Raw genomic sequence first — 23,393 nt, 5'->3', positions numbered from 1 at the left:
AAAATGACTGTCACAACTGCCATGAGCAAAACCATTTGTACATAGTGTAGGCTACAGTAGGCCTATTCGATATTGAATGAAGTAGGTTACTTTACACTCCCTGTCACTGTACAGAGTAGACAATATGATTTGCTTGTACAGCACCTTAAAAAACTCACTGTTTATTAAGGTTTTTTAATGTTTTTCACTATATTCATAGGCACACCCAGCCTCGCTTTCAATGTAACACACACTCGCATTCTGTAAACACCATCAGTAAATAATAATATGAAAACAATATAAAATATCTTTCAACAAGAAAAAAATATTTGTTTACTTTAAATGGATAAAGGTCAACATATGCGCAATTTTCAGCTGTCAGAAATGTGTTGTGATCACTTGTATTCCTCATAGCTCTCAGGCTGTGAGGAAATCAGCAGCCAGCGATCTCAGGTCTGCTCTGCATGTATTAACTGTGGCTAAACATCAACTGCACTGAAGTCATCATAACTTCATAAATTCTCATTTTCAAATTATTATGAATACTATTATTGTTATTTGAAGCCGTGTCAGTCTTGACTGTGGGTGGTCTGGTCCTCTGTGTCTGCTAGTGTCTATAATACAGTAATATTTTTGTCGACATTATCAAACGGAAGAACTTTTATTATGAAGAGCACAGGGCAATGAAGCACGTAGCCAATAAGAGGACCCGCCCACCGGCGGAAACCAGATATTGAGTGGTATATTCGTTTCGCTCAGTAAGAACCAAAAAACGAATAAACGAACTGAAATTTAGATTTTCGTTTTCTTGTCAAAACGAAAAAACGAAAAAACGGCTTGTTTTCTGGTTTCTGCTTGCGTCAATTATTCCCAGAAAACAGAGTAATAAAACATACCTTGCTCTAAGAGAGCAGACTCATCGGACCTCGGTGTAAAAGGGTTGAATGGTGGGAACGGGCGGTTTTGATGACGTGTTATGTGCGTGACCTGCCAGCGGACAGATTTCAACATTTCTGTAGAAGAAACAGAGTAGATTGCATCTCACCCAAATGTACGATTAAAGGCTGTAGATTAGTCTCTCTTCTCTTATCTCTTCAATTTCTCAAGCAACTTTGCTCTGCGTTTAGAGAGCGGTATAAATGTGCACGGCTAGCAAAGGACAACTTGGATGATTTCACAAGTGAGTGTTAGTGTAACGAAACGATATATCTCAATCTTTTGAAGAAATATTTCCTCAACCAAGCAACCCTGACATTTAAAACATTAAAAAAAGCAATTTGACCGCGATGTTGGGTAGACATGTTAATCTCTTGGATCCATAAAATGTATTGGAATTGAATGGCTGAATTGAAGTATTTGCTTTGCCGTGTGTGTCGTTTGGTTAAGCTTCTGTAAAGTAAGCTTCAGCCAGCCTAATCAGTGACATTGTTCCTGAACAGTCAGGGTAAAGCACGTGAAAGTCAATAAAACCATCTCACCCACTGAATCCAGGACACACAAGCGTATAGTATTCTATACTACATCCTCTATTGGGCCTCGTCTGTTTCATCCTCTGTGGGTTCCTTTTCTCCCTCTCTCACTCCCTGTCTCTCTTTCCCTCCCTCATCCAGGTCTTCCTTATCCCTCTGTGTTCTCCAGCATCGCTCTCCCAGGCTGTGGAGGTGGTGGTTACAGTCTGTGATGAGAGCTACTGGTTCATCTAACTTGTGATATCCAACTCTGTCCCTCCCTCCTCTCTTTCTGTGTCCCTCATGGTCTCTCCCTCTCACTTTCACTTCCTCCATTTGTCTATATCTCTTTCTCTCCTCCTCATTTTGTCTCCCGCCTCTTATCACCTCACTATCTTTCTTTCTTTCTTTCTTTCTTTCTTTCTTTCTTTCTTTCTTTCTTTCCTTCTTTCCTTCCTTCCTTCCTTCCTTCCTTCCTTCCTTCCTTCCTTCCTTCCTTCCTTCCTTCCCAGGTCGTGTGCGGACCAGGAGGCAGAGCTCAGGCAGTACCGGAGGCTCCAGCAGCACGGTGCTGGTGGACAGCAGGGGGCGCAGTCGGGCCAAAGTGGTCTCCCAGTCCCAGCGTGAGTGAAACACACACAAACAGACAGACATTACACACTTAGAAATCTATCTAACACACACACGGAAATAACACACATAGAAAACCCACATAGACACCTTCGCACAGATACGTATGTACACCATACATAATTTGGCGTAATTTACCAAGAGTAACATAACATGTCGGTCACGAGGGTTGAATTATTGTTTTCTAATGCATACAAATACGAAAGACAAGCAGAGCTGACAGTGATGTTAATCTCGTTCAAACAGGCGATCTCTGTGATCTTCCTGTCTACTAAAAGGAACAGGGCTACATTAGATACATTCAATGTAACTGCACATTATGCGTTCTGCTCCATCTTCATGTCACCTCTGCTTTAATATGCTCTCTGTGATGAGGTCATACTAAACTCAAATGCGCTGACCTGTGCCCCTCTCCTCTCTGTGTATGACTCTAATGCATCGGGACTAACTTGCTTGCATGTGTGTCCATGTTTGCATAGACCACCAAAGTGTTAAAAAGTATATATATTTTCATTCCTTTTTTCCCTTTGAGGAAGATTTGCTGTTTAACCATAATTCTGTGCTTTTGTAACGGTACTTTGTGTTGGTAATTAGTAAAATTATTTTATTACCATTTTAGATGGCATCTAACTGTCACTTAGTGTCACACTTGGTGGTCTATACTGTAGGATATTCTGGTGAGATCTGAGTGACGCTCAACTAACATTCTCCAGATGGCCGGGGTGCATGCTGGGTAATAGACACAGCACTTTCTTGTCTCAAGTTGACCGTTGTTGATTTTCACCTATCCCGGTGCTCGCTTTCAACACTCAGGATCCAGATCAGCCAATCCCATCAGTGGTAAGGCCCAACTTCATCCAATCACATGTCATGCATAAGCCAGCACTTGCTCCCTAAACCCCGCCTTCAAAAAGAGCTTTGAATGTCGTCTTTTTTTGTTTTCTGTCCTTTTAATATTCACATTTATCCCTGCATGAGCTTTGGTTCCCTATTACCTCCACTCACAACTTTAGAAATATACTTTTTTTTTTATATTGTATCTATATTTAGCCACTGTTTTCTCTGACTGAATTTAGAACGGTGTTGCAAACACCAAAACATTTGTATGCCAAATAGCGTCCAGAACCCAACCACTGACACGCTGACAGGCAAACACACACACACACACACACACACACACACACACACACACACACACACACACACACACACACACACACACACACACACACACACACACACATTATCTATGTGTAGCCTTGGTCCAGACAGGGTCTTTATTCGCTCCCTGTTTCTAAACATACCACACTTTATGTTTGGTTTTTGGTTTAGTTTTGCTTATTCACAGATGAAATTCCACCTCCTTTCGTATTTTGTTTACTGCCTTTCCGTTGTAGATCTTCTGTGCCGTTTGCCCTCTTCAGTGGGCTGGAAGGGCTCTATGTTTAACAGCTTATAGCAGGGAATCAGACTCAACCTTATACACCAGCCTAACTGGGTCACCATCTAATGGAGCGCCTTGGTTGTTTGTGTGTGTGTGTGTGTGTGTGTGTGTGTGTGTGTGTATTTTCCTGTGTGTGTCTCCAGCGGGCAGTCGCTCCAGCTCCCCGGGGAAGCTGCTGGGCCACAGCAGCTATGGGCGGCCGCCCCGGACCAGCGTCTCCAGCGCTGCAACACCAACCGGCCAGCGCAGCCGCATCCCCCGCAGCCACGGCTGCAGTCGCGAGCCCAGCCCCAACCGCATGGGCCTCGGTAGGTCACAGGTCAAAGGTCACATGTTTAAGGTCTTACTTAAAGGGATCCTTCACCCATTTAGAACCAGCGTTCTATCATTATAAAATCGCTATTGTAATATAAATAAATATATAAATAAATATCAGTCTAAACCAGTCTCCCCTTGGCCCATTTTTTCTCATCTAATTTTCTCCCGAAATGACGTCAAATGACGCGTTTGACGTCATTTCGGGAGAAACCTCTTGTCCCGCTAGAAGGGCCGGGGACTACAACACACTTTTGGTGGCTAATTTTTCCACCAATAAGGAATGAGAGGGGGCGGGAGCTCGCGTACTGAGGGGGAGACCGACAGGTGGGCGGGGCAGCGAGCGCAATGCACTGTGGTAGTTGGAGGGTTTCTTACTTTGAGCCAGAGAGACAATGAAAACACTCTTTCTGCCTTTTTTCAGGCTAGGATGAACCGATTTCAATATTTTTTTCACATTTATAATACATCCTCATCGTCATCCGCTTATCCGGGGTCGGGTCGCGGGGGGAGCAGCTCAAGCAGGGGGCCCCAGACTTCCCTTTCCCGGGCCACATTGACCAGCTCTGACGGGGGGATCCCGAGGCGTTCCCAGGCCAGTGTTGAGATATAATCTCTCCACCTAGTCCTGGGTCTTCCCCGAGGTCTCCTCCCCACTGGACGTGCCTGAAACACCTCCCAAGGAAGGCGCCCAGTGGGCATCCTTACCAGATGCCCGAACCACCTCAGCTGACTCCTTTCTAAGTAAAGGAGCAGCGGCTCTAATCCGAGTTCCTCACGGATGGCTGAGCTTCTCACCCTATCCCTAAGGGAGACGCCAGCCACCCTTCTGAGAAAACTCATCTCGGCCGCTTGTACCCGCGATCTCGTCCTTTCGGTCATCACCCAGCCCTCATGACCATAGGTGAGGATAGGAACGAAGATCGACCGGTAGATCGAGAGCTTTGCCTTGCGGCTCAGCTCTCTTTTCGTTACAACGGTGCGGTAAAGCGAACGCAATACCGCCCCCGCTGCTCCGATTCTCCGGCCAATCTCACGCTCCATAGTACCCTCACTCGCGATATAATACATTGATTATTTAATTCATAAAACCTTCATATTCCCACCGGTGAAGTATCTCTTTAACGGACTGGCAAAATAACATGCTTATGTTGTTGTATGTATGTTCAGTAAACAAGTCCTGCTAATCAACATGCTAAGCCACATGCTGAAGGTCGTGTTTGAGGGTCAAGCTTACAGTCATGCTAATTGACATACTACAGATAATGCTGATTGGGAGGACCTGTTCAAGATAATAGACATGGAGAGCAGTAGGTTGCTTATGAAAATGTATATTTCATGCATTTTATCAGAATTTTCATAGACGGGCAGGAAAGAAGCCTGGTTTTGCTTGTAGATTAGATTTGATGATATTCCTCATGTGCTGTTCTTATTTGAGTAAACCGTGTCAGGCGCTGCTGACACAGTTTTGTGACAGCGATGATGCAAAGAGGAACTATCAACCTGTGTTAACTTTATTTCCTGAAAGAGATAAACTCCAGTACCTTGGTAGTATGTAGTATGTGAGTTCATCTAAAAAATGTTGCCAGACACACACACACATTCCTCTACTGGTTTGCCCTGTTGTATCAAATATATGACGAATGAGTGATTTTAACTTTATACATTTTATCATTAGTATAAGAAATTCGTATGTCTGTAAAATGTATAATATTTTAAATATGATAATTGTAGATTTTTATAGAGAGATGGTCGACATTGAAATTCCTACTCCATGGCAACATCCCATCTTCCATAGTGGAACAAAAAATCCTATAAAACCTTGCCATGGAAGCAAAATCATAGCAGCATAGGACTACTACTGTCGCCTCCTCAATCTCCTCTTCTTCCTGGGATAGGTTGATCGGCTAGGGGTCAATCTTCAGTGGCCAATCATTTCCCCATTTTTGCAACTGTTTAATTTGGAAAATCTCTCAGTGGGGCATTTGGAAGTGCCATTGGCTTCTCCTGGATTGGGATAACATGTTTATTTTGTTTATTGAGATGCTTTTGCTTGGTTGCCAGTAACAGATTATTTACAAGATTTGCCCGTTTAGTCTGCTTTTATTTGGATCAATTGTTGAAAATACTCAACAGGGAGGGTGGGCCTAGTCCTTTTAAATTATGTTCATTCTTAGAAAGAAAGGAATCATCACAGTTATGGATTCACATGTGTGCATTAACCCTTGTATGTTCAACCCGCTGAGACATTGGTCTCCTCCTAACCAGCAGTATTGTTCACCACCGTCACCCTACACTCTCTCTTTCTCTCGTTCTCCTCCTTGTGAGTGTGTCACCCTGGATCGCCCCTCTCTCTCCCCTCCCCGACCCCTGGCCTCCCCTTCTTTGAGGCCTGTTAACCCTGACACCTTGTCCTACTTTGTGGTCCTGACAGCCAGGCTGTGTGGTAAAGCTCTTGTTCCTGCTGCTTCCCCCTATCATACGCTAGCCCGGAGCCGCATCCCCCGTCCCAGCATGTCACAGGGCTGCAGCCGCGACACCAGTCGTGAGAGTAGCCGAGACACCAGCCCTGCACGGGGCTTCACGTCTCTGGGTGAGTACTGACCAGAACGGCCTCCAACCCCCCGGTATGGAGCCCAGAGGCTGTCCAAAAAGAGAAGAGAATAATCCACACTGAACCAAACAGCTGCATGTGACTTTCTGTCTTTCTGTGTTTGATACAACTGCATGCCTCTGTTGTATGTTTCTGTGACGGATGTGTTCCTTGGTGACCATGAGATATTATTTTGTCTCATCTATGGTCCAATGATCCTGTTCTCGACCTTTGCTGTTTCTCTTGTCTGTCAGTCATGCCAATCATTCTCTCTCTCTTTCTCCTGTCTCTGCATGGACTAATTTATAAATATCATAGAGTGGAGGTTTGCCGTTGTGTTTGTAGATTACATTAAGATGTCATGTGCATTGAATGCCTCAAACCACCTTGTGGTAGGTTGTGAGTGGCACTTCAGAAAGAAAGAACATGTATTATCTGTATGTATTATTGAACTAGCAGAGGAAGTGATGTCACAGTTGGAAATCCAGGTGGCTACGATATCAAGGAATCTATGGCATTTATTTTCTCTTTAGCATATCCAGCTTCAAATGTCCATAGTCAACCCCACGTTAATACATAGTTCTACACATTGATTTGGATGTGAAAAGCTTGGTTCTGAAATCAGTAACTTGTAACAGTGCCTGTAATTTGTATTAATGCCTGTAAAGGTACTTGTTACGGTATCTCTAACTTATAACCGGACATGTAACTTATAACCATGTATGTAACATTACTTGTAACAGAAATAGTAGCTTTTAACAGTACATTTAACGTGTGACTGTGGATAGACTGTAATGGATATTGTCACAGTACCTGTACCTTTTAACAGTGTCTGCAATTTATAACATCAGTTGTAACACGACCTGTAACAGTACTTGTATCACCATCTGTGACTTGTAACAGTCCCTGTAATAGTACTTGTAATAGTACTTTTAACAGCACCTTTAATTGTCACAATGTTACCTGTATCAGTACCTTTAACTTGTACCTATCCCTGTTGCAGCCCCTGTGCTGCTGTCTATCACTTTTAACCCCCCCTCCCTTCCGGGTGAACCCTCTCCCCTACAGCCTCCCGACATCAGTCTCGCTCCACCAGTGCTTTGTCCACAGCAGACCCCCACAGCCAGTCAGGTGACCTGCATGCCCCTAAGTATCCCCACCCCTCCGCCACTTCACCCCTCCTCCTAGTCTCATTCACCCCGTCCCTCCCTGTGATAAGCTCAGTGGATCCGTAGATTTGATGAGCCACCTGCATGCACCCAAGCACGAGTCTGTGACCAAATCGAAAACTATTATTCACTTTCTTTGGATGTATATTTTATTTCATATTTTTCATATATTTGCCTTTAAAAGAGACATGTGATGTTGCTTTTTGAGTTTTTTATTTATATTTGTATTTTTCTTTTGTATGTATATATAAATATAAATGTATATACGTTTTTCTATAGAAGTATATGTATATAATTCTTTATGTATATATTTTTTATATTGTTTAGCTGTTAAGAGAACTGTACCTGACTTGTGTTGTTGGTGAACTAATGTGATCTTTGTTGGTGTTGCTTGTGGTTGTTGTCTGTGTCGTTTGGTTAACTTTTATTTAATTCCCCACGAGTCAGCCTCCCATATTAGTAACGAGGAATGGGTTATTCTCTGTATTTATGTTCTTCAAATTCATACTTTGGCTCAGGCCTCTTTATTTATCATTGGGACTTATTTGATATTACTATGAATGCTTCCTTTAAGGTTGTTTTGTTCATTTGAACCCCTAAAATCGTCATCTTCCATACGCTCTCTTAATGGTTTCTTCTTCTCTGGTGGATGGGTTCACTTGTCCCTCTCTGACCTCCAAGCAATCCAGGTTCTTCTTTTTGGGGTCTAACTTTCCTTTCTAAATGTTTATATTTTATTTTATTTTTACATTCCTGTGTATTCGGTGCTTGGAAACATGGATTTTCTCCTACTCCATGACCCTATGTAACTGGATTGAAGAGTTTGCTTAACAAAGGATCCCTTAAAATGCATTTTTTGACACGAGTATGCATTGTTGACAAGATAAGAAGGTACTATCCCATACAAAATCCCAGACGGGATATACAGGAAAGTATACGATTTAATAGGCGATATAAATAACAAGAAAATAGTAAAACTGCAAAAAGATATACAGAAAACATGTCTCACATACACGTAGTATGAGTGGTAGAATATTATGTGGTCACACTTTTTAAACACCACCGTCCATCCCCCGCTCTCTGCGCCAGATCGCTATGGCCTGCTCCACCAGGCTAGAATCTCTGCGTCGGTCAACGCCATGAGGGTCCTGAACACCGGCACCGAGGTGGAGGCGGCCGTGGCAGACGCTCTGGTAGGTCACCTTGAGGCTCCCATGATGTACTGATCTGTAATGATGTAATTGGAATTCACCTAACAAGGTAACTGGTGACAAACAACTGGAGGATGTTGAGTTTCTATTCAGACATTGTTTGATTCACTATAGTCACAAGTCATTATAGCTTTGAAATGAATGATTGAATTTAGATCGTGTTTTTGAATCCTTTGCCAATATAACATGTTAGGAGTCTACGGGCCCTATCTTGCATCCGGCGCAAGTGACTTAGTCACTGGCGCATGTGTCGTTGCTAGTTTACAACTGGCGCAGAGCGTTCTTTTCCAACCACCGCCACTCGCCGGTAAATTAGGGATTGATCATGCGCCCCAAGGGGCGGTTCGGCGGAAGGAGGAGGCGTGTTCTGGCGCAAACGGTATTTTGCCGTTTCTGAATGCCATTGCGCTACTGACCAGGAAATACCTGGTTTAAAGTCAGTGGCGCGTTGTTCAGATGCTATTTTAAGGGCGCATGCATACATGCGCATGCGATGCATACGGATTGCTTGTGCATCTCGCGCATACACTTTGCTTCTCCCATCTACCTAGCCACACATTCTTGGTAAATTATTTGGGAAAGAACAGCTGATGCAGCGGTAATAAGTTGTACTTTAAAATCAATGCATCTGCAAACAGCGTACAGCAAACACATATTTTCTTGACAGAGACATCGTGTAGGCCCACATGCCCATAACTTTTAGGATTGATGAGTATTTGATCGTGAAAAACATTGTTTTACCGCGAGTGAGTGTTAAAAAGAATGAATGAATGCGGGCGCGCGTGTGTGCTCTGTTTAAACACACGCAAACTAAACACGTAACGCATAATACAATCAATGGCAATGTCTATTACCGCGGGGACACATGCATATTAGGATAGCATACAATACTGATAAGAAACAATGTTTATAATGTATTGCGTATGTCATTAAATAGAACCACAGTTACCGCATATCATATGTTATATCATATACGTTTTCTTTGCCGAAATGTATTTGAGGACTCAGTTTGAAATTCATGTGCATCTGTCTCATCAGAGACTGCAGACGCGCTGTCAAAATATTAACTCGTCCGATTCAAATGCGCTCATGGCTCTTAAAGGGGATGGGAGCTGGCACTCTCATTGGTTTGTTGGACGTTACGCCCAAACCACACCTACGGGTAACTAGGCTGCTTCAGACCAACCCTTTTGACACTTGCGCCGCGACGCAAGTGTCATTTATCCGCCTTTAAAATAGCGATAGCGCCGTAGAACCGCCCACAAAGCTACTTGCGCTTTGCGCTTCCCACTTGCGTTTCAGACCGTTAAAATAGGGCCCTACATGTTGATCTGCATTTGTATTTGTTCACAATTTTTTTAACAAATGGCGTATTTCACCCATAGACCTGCTATAGATTCCTTGAAACTGATATCTTAAATAACCTTCTCCTGTTTAAACTGTTCAATCCTTACCTTTTAAAACCTCTCCCCCCCCCCCCCCCTCCTTTTTCTGTCTCCCCTTGGATGTTCAGCTATTAGGAGACTCCAGGAACAAGGTAGTTGTCCAGTTCTCTCTCCGCCACATACTCAAACATGCTAGAATCTCCACTCAGTTCACCGACTGGCAGCTTCCCAACTTTTCGTTTCATCACCCACCTCCAAATCTTTCTTTTCACTTTAGTTTTCCATTAGGTCCATCCCAATCCCTGCTTTTCAAACCAGTGTGTTTTGTGATTCTGATCATTTTGTATCACGCATTGTGATGTTTTTTTTAGTTTTTCTGTGAATTGTTTAAATTCAGCCATATCACACCATTTATAATCAAGACACATGCATACTATTGTTAAGTATTTATTTGCTTTAATTGCAGCTGTGCATTTTAAACATTGTTGTAATCAAACTCTGAGCTCTGTAATCGTGGAACAAATCCTAGGCCGATCTCTAACCTTGTGATCAAACCTTGGTTAATCTCTACCATTGAGTAGTTTTGTCATAAACAAAATTATTCTAATATCTATCATTGTGTAGTTTTGTCATAATCAAACCTTGGCTTATCTCTACCATTGATTAGTTATGTTGTGATCAAACCTAGTCTTATCTCTACCATTGTGTAGTTTTGTCATAATCAAACCTAGTCTAAACTCTACCATTGTGTCGTTTTTTTGTCAATTTATTTATTTATTTATGTAGCACAATCAACGCTGTGCAACCCTACCCTGTTTTGTTGTGATAGTACCTAGGTCAAATTCCTACCTCTAAGTTTATCGTAATGGAACTTGCACTATACTGTACCGCAGTGGTTCTTTGACTTTAGTACCACTAAATTATCATTAAGATCTTTCGAGGTCCACCTCATGCAAAAAAATATAAATACGCAAATACACATGCAGTCAAAATATGTATATGTATATCATAAAGAAATAATAACAAGAAACTATATTTACTGAACAATATTTATGTCATTATTCAGAATAATCTATATTGCTTTTAAAATCATTGTAAATGTATCCGTGTCATTAATTACGTCACATGTAACCTTGCAGTACCCTCACATTTCCACCATTGTTTAGTTTTGATAATAACAAGAAACTATATTTACTGAACAATATTTATGTCATTAGTCACAATTATCTATATTGCTTTTACAATCATTGTAAATGTATCAATTTCATTAATTACGTCACATGTAACCTTGCAGTACCCTCGCATTTCCACCATTGTCTAGTTTTGACATAATTACGTACGACTAACCCTTGCCCCTCGCCCCTCCCCACAGCGGAAGCCAATGAGACGGCGGTACGAGTCGCCGGGTATGTACTCGGACGACGACGCCAACAGCGACGCGTCCAGCGCCTGCTCGGAGCGCTCGTATGGCTCCCGCAACGGCAGCATTCCCCACTACCTGCGTCAGACGGAGGACGTGGCGGAGGTCCTCAACCACTGCGCCAGCTCCAACTGGTCCGAGAGGAAGGAGGGCCTGCTGGGCCTGCAGAACCTGCTCAAGAGCCAGAGAATACTGAGGTGGGGTCGCCTGTGATGGGATACACTGATCTGGTGCTGCTGGTTCTGCTGTTATTGAACCGACAGCACCTAACTAATGAAACTTAATGTATTTATTTCTTTAATACCCCATTCTCCATGTCTGGCTTCAGTGATGACCAAATATAAGAGAGCAATTTTGTTGGCGATACTGGACCGTAGTTAGAGGAGAATCCAAAAGAAATGTAAATAACCGTCACCTAGGCTAATCAAAACGTTGTTTTGCCACATCTTGCATGAAAACTTCTGTGGCAGATCCACACGTAACAGTCAGTACGTTTACATACACAGCTTAATCAGATTAAGGCCATAGTTCGATTATGCTCCTCAATCGGACAACTGCAATCGTCCGAGTATACATGGCGGTGAAAAAATCGATTCATTGGCCGAAACATTTCTTTCCCCGGTACGATAGTGGCGCTGTGCCCATTTCAACTAGTGGTAATAGAGCCACCGGTTGACCTCTTTACGTCACTAGCAACAACAAACTCAGGCGGCCGCAGCATTCGAGAAAGATGTTTTCAGTAGACAGCTGTCACTTCGGGTCCATGTCATTTCTCCAACGCTAAATTGTTCCTACCTCTCGGTCGTATGCAGACTCCTCCGGCGGCGGAGCAGCGGGAGGAAAAATGGACCCAAAGTGAACTGACAGCTGTCCCACATACGGCAACGATCCCTTTCTCCTCTATGTCGCGTTTCAATATGGACTTCAGAGAGTCAAAGCCAAAGTTCCTTTACCCCAATTCCTTCTCCACCATGGCCGAGATAACCCTCACTACGAGTATTAACTTGTTGCTGAAGTACCAGAGAGTCGGAGAACCTGACGTAGTCTATACGATTGATAATATCAGAGAATATCCCCGTCAGTTCGGCCGCGGCGCAATGAATGAATAAAGATCGTAAAAAAACATTTATTTTGACAGATATTCCCGAAGTTCCTACTTTACAACCTCGTTGATGACCAACATTTAGAAACGCATGTACTTTTATTTCAGCCTTGGGTGAAATCGAAATGTTACACCTTTCCTGCTGTCGGCTCCCAGACCCTAGTCGAGGAGCACAGGAGAGACGTTCCCTCCAGGGCCCTCCAGGGCCAATGCTATTTCTCTCTTTCCCCTCATCTGAGAAAACCCTGATTGCAACACGCATATCGGAATGTCTGGCGGACGTCAGCACCTGGACAACTGCCCATCACCTGAGGCTTAACCTCAACAAAACCGAGCTCCTCCTAATCCCAGGGAAAGACTGCCCACACATGGATTTACTGGTCACCGCCGAGGACATCACGGTATCTCCCTCTCCAACTGCCAGAAACCTCGGGGTGGTACTGGACAATCAATTATCCTGCACTGCAAACATCACTGCAGTTGCCCGATCCTGCAGATTTGCACTTTACAACATCCGCAGAATCCGGCCCTTCCTCACGATATATTGATGCACTTCTTATTACAAATGTACTTATTGTAAGTCGCTTCGGATAAAAGCGTCTGCTAAATGCCCTAAATGTAAATGTAAATGTTCTCTCGGGGGTAACACACTTCACTTTGACCGGCAGTGGGTCTGCTTATAGGTCGGAATGAAGCGGCCACCGATTATTGACAGGCTGGGTACATTATTCGTAGTTCCACTAACTTAACAGTACACGTCGTTTGCACAGAAACAACCAGACTCGTTCATTCACTAAACTGACACGCTCGCTCTCCTCAACCGCTCGCTCTCCTCGCTCGTCCACTCACTCGCTGTAGTGACTTACACACACACAGGGCCCTATCTTGCATCCGGCGCAAGTGTCTTAGTCACTGGCGAATGTGTCGTTGCTAGTTTACAACTGGCGCAGAGCGTTCTTTTCCCACCAGCGCCACTCGCCGGTAAATTAGGGATTGATCATGCGCCCCAAGGGGCAGTTCGGCGGAAGGAGGAGGCGTGTTCTGGCGCAAACGGTATTTTGCCGTCTCTGAATACCATTGCGCTACTGACCAGGAAATACCTGGTTTAAAGTCAGTGGCGCGTTGTTCAGATGCTTTTTTAAGGGCGCAAGCATACATGCGCATGCGATGCATACGGATTGCTTGTGCACCTCGCGCATACACTTTGCTTCTCTCATCTACCTAGCCGCACATTCTTGGTAAATTATTTGGGAAAGCAAAAAAAAAAAAACAGCTGATGCAGCGGTAATAAGTTGTACTTTTAAATCAATGCATCTGCAAACACCGTACAGCAAACACATATTTTCTTGACACAGACATCGTGTAGGCCTACATGCCCATAACTTTTAGGATTGATGAGTAGGCCTATTTTATCGTGAAAAACATTGTTTTACCGCGAGTGAGTGTTAAAAAGAATGAATGAATGCGGGCGCGCGTGTGTGCTCTGTTTAAACACACGCAAACTAAACACTCATCATCATCTCATCTTCGTCCGCTTATCCGGGGTCGGGTCGCGGGGGGAGCAGCTCAAGCAGGGGGCCCCAGACTTCCCTTTCCCGGGCCACATTGACCAGCTCTGACGGGAGGATCCCGAGGCGTTCCCAAGCCAGTGTTGAGATATAATCGCTCCACCTAGTCCTGGGTCTTCCCCGAGGTCTCCTCCCCACTGGACTTGCCTGAAACGCCTCCCAAGGAAGGCGCCCAGAGGGCATCGTTACCAGATGCCCGAACCACCTCAGCTGACTTCTTTCTAAGTAAAGGAGCAGCGGCTCTAATCCGAGTTCCTCACGGATGGCTGAGCTTCTCACCCTATCCCTAAGGGAGACGCCAGCCACCCTTCTGAGAAAACTAATCTCGGCCGCTTGTACCCGCGATCTCATCCTTTCGGTCATCACCCAACCCTCATGACCATAGGTGAGGATAGGAACGAAGATCGACCGGTAGATTGAGAGCTTTGCCTTGCGGCTCAGCTCTCTTTTCGTAACAACGGTGCGGTAAAGCGAACGCAATACCGCCCCCGCTGCTCCGATTCTCCGGCCAATCTCACGCTCCATAGTTCCCTCACTCGCGAACAAGACCCCGAGGTACTTGAACTCCTTCACTTGGGCAAACTAAACACTTAACGCATAATACAATCAATGGCAATGTCTATTACCGCGGGGACACATGCATATTAGGATAGCATACAATACTGATAAGAAACAATGTTTATAATGTATTGCATCATTAAATAGAACCACAGTTACCGCATATCATATGTTATAGCCTATCATACGTTTTCTCTGCCGAAATTTATTTGAGGACTCAGTATTTCTGAAGTTGTGGAAGAAAACCCCTTATTCCATGTGTGAATTAGGCCATATTATTTGGCAATAAACTAAGCCATTTGCAAATTCATGTGCATCTGTCTCATCGGAGACTGCAGACGCGCTGTCAAAATATCAACTCGTCCGATTCAAATGCGCTCATGGCTCTTAAAGGGGATGGGAGCTGGCACTCTCATTGGTTTGTTGCACGTTACGCCCAAACCACACCTACGGGTAATTAGGCTGCTTCAGACCAACCCTTTTGACACTCGCGCCGCGGCTCAAGCGTCATTTATCCGCCTGTAAAATAGCAATAGCGCCGTAGAACCGCCCACAAAGCTACTTGCGCTTTGCGCTTCCCACTTGCGTTTCAGACCGTTAAAATAGGGCCCACAGACTGCCATTCTCCAGCACACACATACGCTACTCTCGTAACAGAAGCATAGTTTGTACTGAATTCATGTTGATGATACACTTCTTATAGGGGGTAACTACATTTGCACGACACCGGCTTCCTCCATCGTCTTCGCCACCTTTTTAAATAAATTGCCGTCTCTCGTTTTCCGACGGCGACAACAACTTGAATATCGTCTCCTTATACTTTCGGATCATGGCCCCCGGGAAAAGTCTCATTCATGTGCAGAACGCAAAATTCGAATCCATGCGATCCGACCCGATACATGCACACTTAATTTGACTAACAATCGAATAATCTAGGTGTCTTAATTCGACTATGAGTAACTCGATGCGAGTCGATTATAGTGTGACTAAGGTGTATACACGCATCTTAATAATCCACTCATAGTTGGACTAACCCAATAATTCGATTTTCTTGAGGGTCATGTAAACGCACTGAATGTCTCCCCATTATGAAAATCCTTTCATGATTAATTAATAAACAATGACCTAAAAAACAGAGTAACTAACTGTAGCAGGTTCAGAGAGCGCACGGAGGCCACAGTTCGTCTTCCCGCACTGGGGCGTCTTTATTGCAAAGCGTAACAAAAAAAAAGAGACGATCCACGACATGCGATCTCTGGTACGGAACGCGTTGGACCTCTCTCTCTCTGCTCCCCGGTTCCCCTACTAACCACAAAGCAGGCACATAAATACAAACACTCCCTGATTGGCCTGAGTGCTGACACCTGCTCGCACTCAGGTCCAACCCCCCCAGCCTATCTGGTGCGCTCCCAACCTGCCCATACTCCCCCTGCAGGCCAGACGTCACACGTCCCCCCACACACCCCCACCGCCCGACACAGGCCGGGGTCACATCCGGCCGCCAACTCACTCCCCCCCCCCCCAGAGCGGGAGAGGAAGTCCGCCACGGCCATCTGCACCCCAGGCCTGTGCACGACCCGAAAGTTAAAGGGTTGCAACGCGAGGTACCACCGGGTGATCCTCGCGTTGACGTCCTTCATGAGGTGGAGCCACTGGAGGGGGACGTGGTCGGAGTAGAGGGTGAACGCGCGCCCCAGCAGGCAGTAGCGGAGGGCGCCGACCGCCCACCGGATGGCGAGGCACTCCTTCTCCACTGTGCTGTACCGACCCTCCCGGTCTGATAACTTCCGGCTCAGGTACAGCACCGAGCGGTCGACCCCCTCCACCTGCTGGGTCAGGACCGCGCCCAACCCCCTATCCGACGCGTCCGTCTGCAGGGAGAAAGGGAGATCAAAGTTAGGAGCACACAGGACCGACTTTCCACAGAGGGCTGTTTTAATAGCCTCAAACGACACCTGACACGGTTCCAACCACTGGACTGTATCTGGGGCCCTCTTACGGGTGAGGTCGGTCAAGGGGCTGGCCAGGTCGGAGAAGTGTGGTACAAACTGCCGGTAATACCCCGCCAGCCCCAAGAACCGCCTCACCTCTTTCTTGGTCCTGGGCCGAGGGGAGGTGGCGACCGCTGCGGTCTTTGCGACCTGTGGCCGGACCTTCCCCCCCCCAGGTGGTACCCCAGATATTGGATCTCCCTCCGCCCGATCACACACTTCCTCGGGTTGGCCGTGAGCCCCGCCCGTCTCAGCGACTGAAGAATGGCCGCCACCTGCCGCATATGCTGCTCCCACGTTCCGCTATAGATGACGATGTAATCAATGTAGGCAGCAGCATATGCGGCGTGGGGCCGTAAGACCCGGTCCATCAGCCGCTGAAACGTGGCCGGGGCCCCGAACAACCCGAACGGAAGCACCTTAAACTGGTACAGACCGAGCGGAGTGGAGAAGGCTGTTTTTTCCCGGGCTGCTGGAGACAGCGGAATCTGCCAGTAGCCCTTCGTGCAGTCCAGAGTCGTATAATAGGTGGCCATGCCAAGCCGGTCCACAAGCTCGTCGATCCGAGGCATTGGGTAGGCGTCGAACTTCGACACCGCATTCACCCTACGATAGTCCACACAGAACCGGACAGACCCGTCCGGCTTCCCCACAAGCACGACGGGACTGCACCAGTCACTGTGAGACTCCTCGACCATGCCCAACTCCAACATCGTTGCCAATTCGCGCCGCACCACATCTTGTTTGTGGACGGGCAGCCTGTAGGGGCGTGTCCGCACCGTCAAACCGGGCTGCGTCTCGATGTTGTGAGTAATTAGCGGGGTGCGACCGGGCAGGGGCGAAAAGACGTCAGCGAACCGGAGTTGCAGACCAGCAACGTCCCGCGCCTGACTCCCTGAGAGACCCTCGCCCTGACCGACCGGGGGGTTGGGGCCTGGGCTAGGGACGTCCGGCCCGAGCTCTTCCCTCTCCGGTAATGTCGACGCAAACGCGACAGGGGCCGCATCATTCCACCTCTTTAGGAGGTTGATGTGGTAGACCTGATTGTTTTCGCCCCTGTCCGAACGCGCCACCTCGTAATCCACGTTCCCAACCCGCGTGACCACAAAGGGCCCTTGCCACTTCGCGAGTAATTTGGTGCTAGAGGTGGGCAATAGTACAAGGACCTTATCCCCCGGAGTGAGATCGCGTAATCTAGTCCCTCTGTCCTACAGGCGTCTCTGACTCCTGGGCTCGGTGCAAGTGCTCACGTGACAATACCCCTAGTGAGTGAAGCTTTGCACGCAAGTCCATTACGTACTGGATTTCGTTCTTGCTGTCACTGGACTCCTCCTCCCAGTTTTCTTTAATGAGGTCCAGGACGCCCCTGGGCTTGTGCCCATAAAGCAACTCGAATGGGGAAAACCCCGTGGAAGCCTGGAGCACTTCCCGCACTGCAAACAACAGAGGGTCTAGCCATTGATGCCAATTCCGAGCATCCTCGTGTACGAACTTACGGATCATAGACTTTAACGTCCGGTTAAACCTCTCACACAAGCCGTCTGTGGCTGGGTGATAGACGCTTGTGCGGATGGCCTTGACCTTTAACAACCGGTAAAGTTCCCTAATAGTGCATGACATGAAATTGGTGCCCTGGTCAGTGAGAATCTCTTTCGGGATTCCCACCCGCGATATGACATGAAACAATGCCTGCGCAACACTCTTCGCGGAGATGTTGCGCAACGGAATTGCTTCCGGGAATCGGGTTGCGTAGTCGATCAGGACCAACACAAATCGATAGCCGTGTGAGGAACGTTCTAATGGCCCGATAATGTCCATGGCCACGCTGTCAAAAGGGGCTTCCACCAGGGGAAGGGGCCGTAAGGGAGCCCTGGGGACGGCTGGGGGATTCACCAACTGGCACTCGGGGCAGGATGCGCACCACCTGCGCACCTCCGCCCGAATCCCCAGCCAATAGAACCGGGCCATTATCCGGTTAAGTGTTTTATCGTACCCCAAATGGCCTGCCATTGGGTTATAATGCGCCGCCTGGAAAACCATTTCCCGGCGGCTCCTGGGTACCAGCAACTGGGTAATAACCTCCTCACTCTGGCTGTCACGACTCACCCGATAAAGCCTATCCCTAACCACCATAAAGTGTGGGTAAGTCAGCGCTGCGTCTGGCCGGGCCGTACTCCCATCGATAACCATCACCTGGTCGTAGGCTGAGCTCAGTGTGGCGTCCCGAGACTGCTCAAGGGGGAAATCCTCCACCGGTGGGAACCTCGGCGCTGGGACCTCGGGTTGGGGATCCCCCGCCTCCCCCGATCCCTGAGCAGCGTCGGCCGCCCCCGCCTCGGCGCAGAACACAGCACACGACTTACATGTCCCTACCGGTCGTGCCCGCACCCCCATAGTCCCCCTAACAGCCTGTGGAAACCCAGCCCAAGAATCAAGGGATGCGTGAGGCTCGAACTAACCGCCGCCTTAACACCAAAGGATACTCGTGCACATCCCTGTGTATACACTTCACCAAAACGCTCGACGCCTCCACCAACGCCTCGGACCGCACCAGACGCTGGTGGATCATGGTCTGCATGCAGCCTGAGTCCAACAGCGCCTGGTGCGTACCCCGCTGTATCCTCACAGGGATACGCCTCGCCGGGATTGTGGGGAGGAGACGGGGCACCGGTGACGCGGACGACCTGGCCCACCTCCATTAGAGGGCAATCCCGCCGGAAGTGACAAGGCCGCCCGCACCTCCAGCACCCCTCCCCTGCCGTTTGAGCTCCCGTCTGTGGAGTGGGGGTGGGAGGTGATTCACGTGCCCGCTCCGGAACGGGGACCCCCCCTCTTGCCCTCGGCGCCGGGCTTGGCCTGTCCCGTCGTAGGGCAGCTGCACCGGTGCGTGGGACCGGTATTGGTGGTCGCTGGGCCGTTGGTGGGGGCTGCAGGTGGCTCTCCGCTAGGTCGACTGCAGCGGAAAAGCTCTCGGGCCGGTGGTACCAGACTCAGGCGGAGGTCCTGGCCGGAAGCCCCTCAACGAACCTCTCCAGGGACACCTGCTCCACCACGTCCTCTGCCGAGTTCTGGTCTGGAACCAGCCACCTCCTCGCCTGGTCCCGCAGCTGCTGGGCAAAGGCGAAGGGACGGTCCCCCTCGGTGAACGCCAGTGTCCGGAACCGGCGACAATGTTCTTCCGGGTAAAGGCCAAGCCGGTCCCGGATGGCCCTGGCGATGGTCCCATAGTCCCGCTGGGCCCCGGCCGGCAGACTGTGGGCCGCAAGCTGGGCCTTCCCTGTCAGGAGCGGCAGGAGACGATGAGCCCACTCCTGACGAGGCCACCCGGAGACCTCGGCCACCCCCTGAAAAGTCTCCAGGAAGGCATCCGCATCGTCCGCCTCCCCCATCTTTGGGACGTGGATGTTGGCCACGGGTCCCGCTCCCCTGGGTCCCTCGCCGCGTCCCCCGGAGGCGAGGAGCTCCCGTAGGACGGCCCGATCGGCCGCAAAGGACTGGGCCAGCTCTGTGAGCACGTCGCTTTGGGTCTGCTGGAGCCGGCCCTGCCGTTCCGCCATCTGGGCCAGATCCTCGAGCACGCTTCCTAGCGGTGACTGGTCCATGTCTGCGCCCGCCCCACATTGGACTCCACTGTAGCAGGTTCAGAGAGCGCACGGAGGCCACAGTTCGTCTTCCCGCACTGGGGCGTCTTTATTGCAAAGCGTAACTAAACAAAACAGAGACTTCAAACTAAAATAGAAAGTAATGTCCGGGAGAGTCCTCGCGTTTGCGATCCACGACATGCGATCTCTGGTACGGAACGCGTTGGACCTCTCTCTCTCTGCTCCCCGCTTCCCCTACTAACCACAAAGCAGGCACATAAATACAAACATTCCCTGATTGGCCTGAGTGCTGACACCTGCTCGCACTCAGGTCCAACCCCCCCAGCCAATCCGGTGCGCTCCCAACCTGCCCATACTCCCCCTGCAGGCCAGACGTCACACGTCCCCCCATACTAACATTCAATTGTTTCTGGGCTTACAAATTTGCGGCGGCAATTGTGATTTGCCGTAACGGTGTACAAGATTAGTTGGGCATGACTTAAGTATATTTATACATTATATAAAAAAATTTAACCCAAGATTTGCAAGAGGGATTTATCATAAACATCAATCCCGATGCCCTAGGGCAGTGACGGGGACACTGTGCTGTGGAAGGCGCCGTCCTTCGGAGGAGATGTAAAAACCCGAGGTCCTGACTCACTGTGGTCATAAAAAGGGCATCGCAAAGAGTAGGGGTTTTCCCGGTGTCCTGGCCCTACTAGGCTCATTCAATCTGGCCCCCTAATCATACTGCTGTATAATTGGCTGACTCATTAATCCCCTCACTCTCCACCTCATGCTGGTGTGTGGTGAGTGTTCTGGCACAGATTGGCTGCTGTGCATCACCCAAGTGGGTGCTACACACTGGTGGTGCTTAGTGAGGTCCCACCTTCACTGTAAAGCGTCCTTGAGTGTCTAGAAAAGCACTATATAAATTCAATCCATTATTATTATTATGAGTTTTAATGTTTTGTTTTTTACCATGTTTTCTGCAGCCGCGTAGAACTGAAGAGGCTTTGTGAAATCTTCACCAGGATGTTTGCCGATCCCCATAGCAAGGTATGATCTTGAGCCAATGCTATTTTCCAGCAACACACATACGCATCTTCTTCAGTGTTTTAGGTTAGCAATCATAACAATAAGCATGTGTTTTCATTATCATGATGCACCTGTCGCATAACAACCATGCAGTGACTTGAAACTAAATGTGTCTCTCTCTCTTGATCGTTGCCTGTTGCCTGCCATGGTGTGGATTTAACCACAGAGGGTAAGTGTGCGTGTGCATGTGTGTGTGTGCGTGTGTAGATTCCACCCAAAAAGGCCCTTTTATTTACCATGAAGCACATTCGCAAATAAATACAGAATAGGTCCTCCTGCTTGTATGTAAGCCGGCAGCAATGTATGACGATTCCCCCCTCCCCCCAGGTTTTCAGCATGTTTCTGGAGACGCTCGTGGACTTTGTGACGGTGCACCGGGATGACCTGCAGGACTGGCTCTTTGTCCTGCTTACCCAGCTGCTGAAGAAGATGGGTGCGGACCTGCTGGGCTCTGTGCAGGCCAAAGTCCAGAAGGCCCTGGACATCACACGGTGAGGACCACCCCGACGCTAAGACAGTCAGCAATCTTTTAATCATTTTGGTTTTGTTATCTATTTATTATTATTTTGTTAATTATTAGTGTAATTTATTAGTGTAAATTAATGTTTTTTTTTTTTTTTGTTTGTTGTAATAACCAGTTCTCAAGATTCTCATTACCTTAAGAGAATAGGAAGTATTATTAATATTGGGAATAGGGCTGGCGAAAATGTAAAATATTCATGACTGACCACCGAGCCTCATTAACCGGTTGAAACCGGTTAACTGGTCAGATTAAAATGTGCTATTTGAAATAACAGCCATTTCGAGACGCGCCAACCGCCTGCTATTTCGTAACTCTGCTTATCCCTCTCCCGTTCTGCCTCCGACTCACACACTGGCTCTGAGGCAGTGGCTCTAAGCGCCACACGACCTGTGTTTTTAATTGAAACACGAGGCATGCTTACTGCAAGTTGACCGTGTGTAGAGAGCGGGCTCGAACGCCCACAATGAGCAGCGTTAGGAGTTCATTTGAAACATTGCCGCGGCTCATTAAAGAAAATGACAGCTCCGAAGAGACGCCGCTTGTTTAGTTGGGAGGAGACGGAAAAATTTAGCATGAGGCATAGTTTTTTTCACTTCACACAAAAAGATCTTGGAATGAGATGGCTAACTGTAGTCTTATAGCGTTTAGTCTACTTCAGGGGTACTCAAGTAGAAATGATGAGGGGCCACAATTTTTTTTTTCAGTGACTCAAGGGGCCGGTCGGTATACGTGTGACTGAGGCCGATATATGCTCTGTTTTAGACGTAACGCGTAAGCACGTAAGATACATAACCCCCCCTTGCGCGGTAAAATGTCCCCCCTTACGTGCGTCGGCCAAAATTCCTGACTATGCGACTAAAACACTACGGCCCTACGCAGCTCGCAAAGACTGTGATTGGCCAGCTAACCACATCCTTTCAGGAGTCTCACATTTCCGGTTTTACAGCATAATAGCGCCATTTTTAAAAGGCTGTGACAGAAGCGAATGAAGAATTTTGAAGAAGGAGAAGAAGAAAACACAAGAACGAATTATGATAATTATAAATATAAACAAGCCAGCGATTTCCACTTCCACGCCCACAGATTCGTTCGTTGCTCCCCCTACTGTTCTGGCGGAGAATCCCCTTGCAACACGCGCAATCCTTAAGGAACCTTAAAGGAACCGTAAATCAAAACTTGTCTAAAACAAGTCCCTTGTGTAAATTACGTGCTTACGTCTCTGCGTCTAAAACGACCCTAAATCGGCCTTGACTGCTGCTGAGATGGACTGTCTGCCTCGAGTTTGGGAGGGCTGGAGCGGTCTGTGGGCTGGAGTGCTATCTGTTTATCGTTGCAACCCCCAGCCTCGTATTGAGATCGCGGCGCGCGGTTTCAAAAT

At 47.6% G+C, this 23,393-nt stretch overlaps 1 protein-coding gene across 2 annotated transcripts in view; it reads left to right on the top strand.

Moving 5' to 3' along the window:
* clasp1a (cytoplasmic linker associated protein 1a) overlaps positions 1–23,393 on the top strand; it is a 137,914-nt gene that overhangs the window by 59,586 nt on the left and 54,935 nt on the right. For both annotated transcript variants that reach the window (XM_056576028.1, XM_056576027.1), the window contains 9 exons: positions 1,940–2,050; positions 2,871–2,897; positions 3,645–3,809; positions 6,305–6,409; positions 8,668–8,771; positions 10,303–10,326; positions 11,547–11,791; positions 21,390–21,453; positions 21,820–21,983. In XM_056576028.1, coding sequence (XP_056432003.1) covers positions 1,940–2,050; positions 2,871–2,897; positions 3,645–3,809; positions 6,305–6,409; positions 8,668–8,771; positions 10,303–10,326; positions 11,547–11,791; positions 21,390–21,453; positions 21,820–21,983 — 1,009 coding nt within the window. The remainder of the gene's footprint in view (positions 1–1,939; positions 2,051–2,870; positions 2,898–3,644; positions 3,810–6,304; positions 6,410–8,667; positions 8,772–10,302; positions 10,327–11,546; positions 11,792–21,389; positions 21,454–21,819; positions 21,984–23,393) is intronic.

Source organism: Gadus chalcogrammus, chromosome 17 (genome assembly GCF_026213295.1).
Source record: "Gadus chalcogrammus isolate NIFS_2021 chromosome 17, NIFS_Gcha_1.0, whole genome shotgun sequence".
In the NCBI taxonomy this organism is placed as follows: Eukaryota; Metazoa; Chordata; class Actinopteri; order Gadiformes; family Gadidae; genus Gadus; species Gadus chalcogrammus.
The sequence above is the reverse complement of the archived record's forward strand: the minus strand, read 5'-3'. Positions and strand labels throughout refer to the sequence as shown.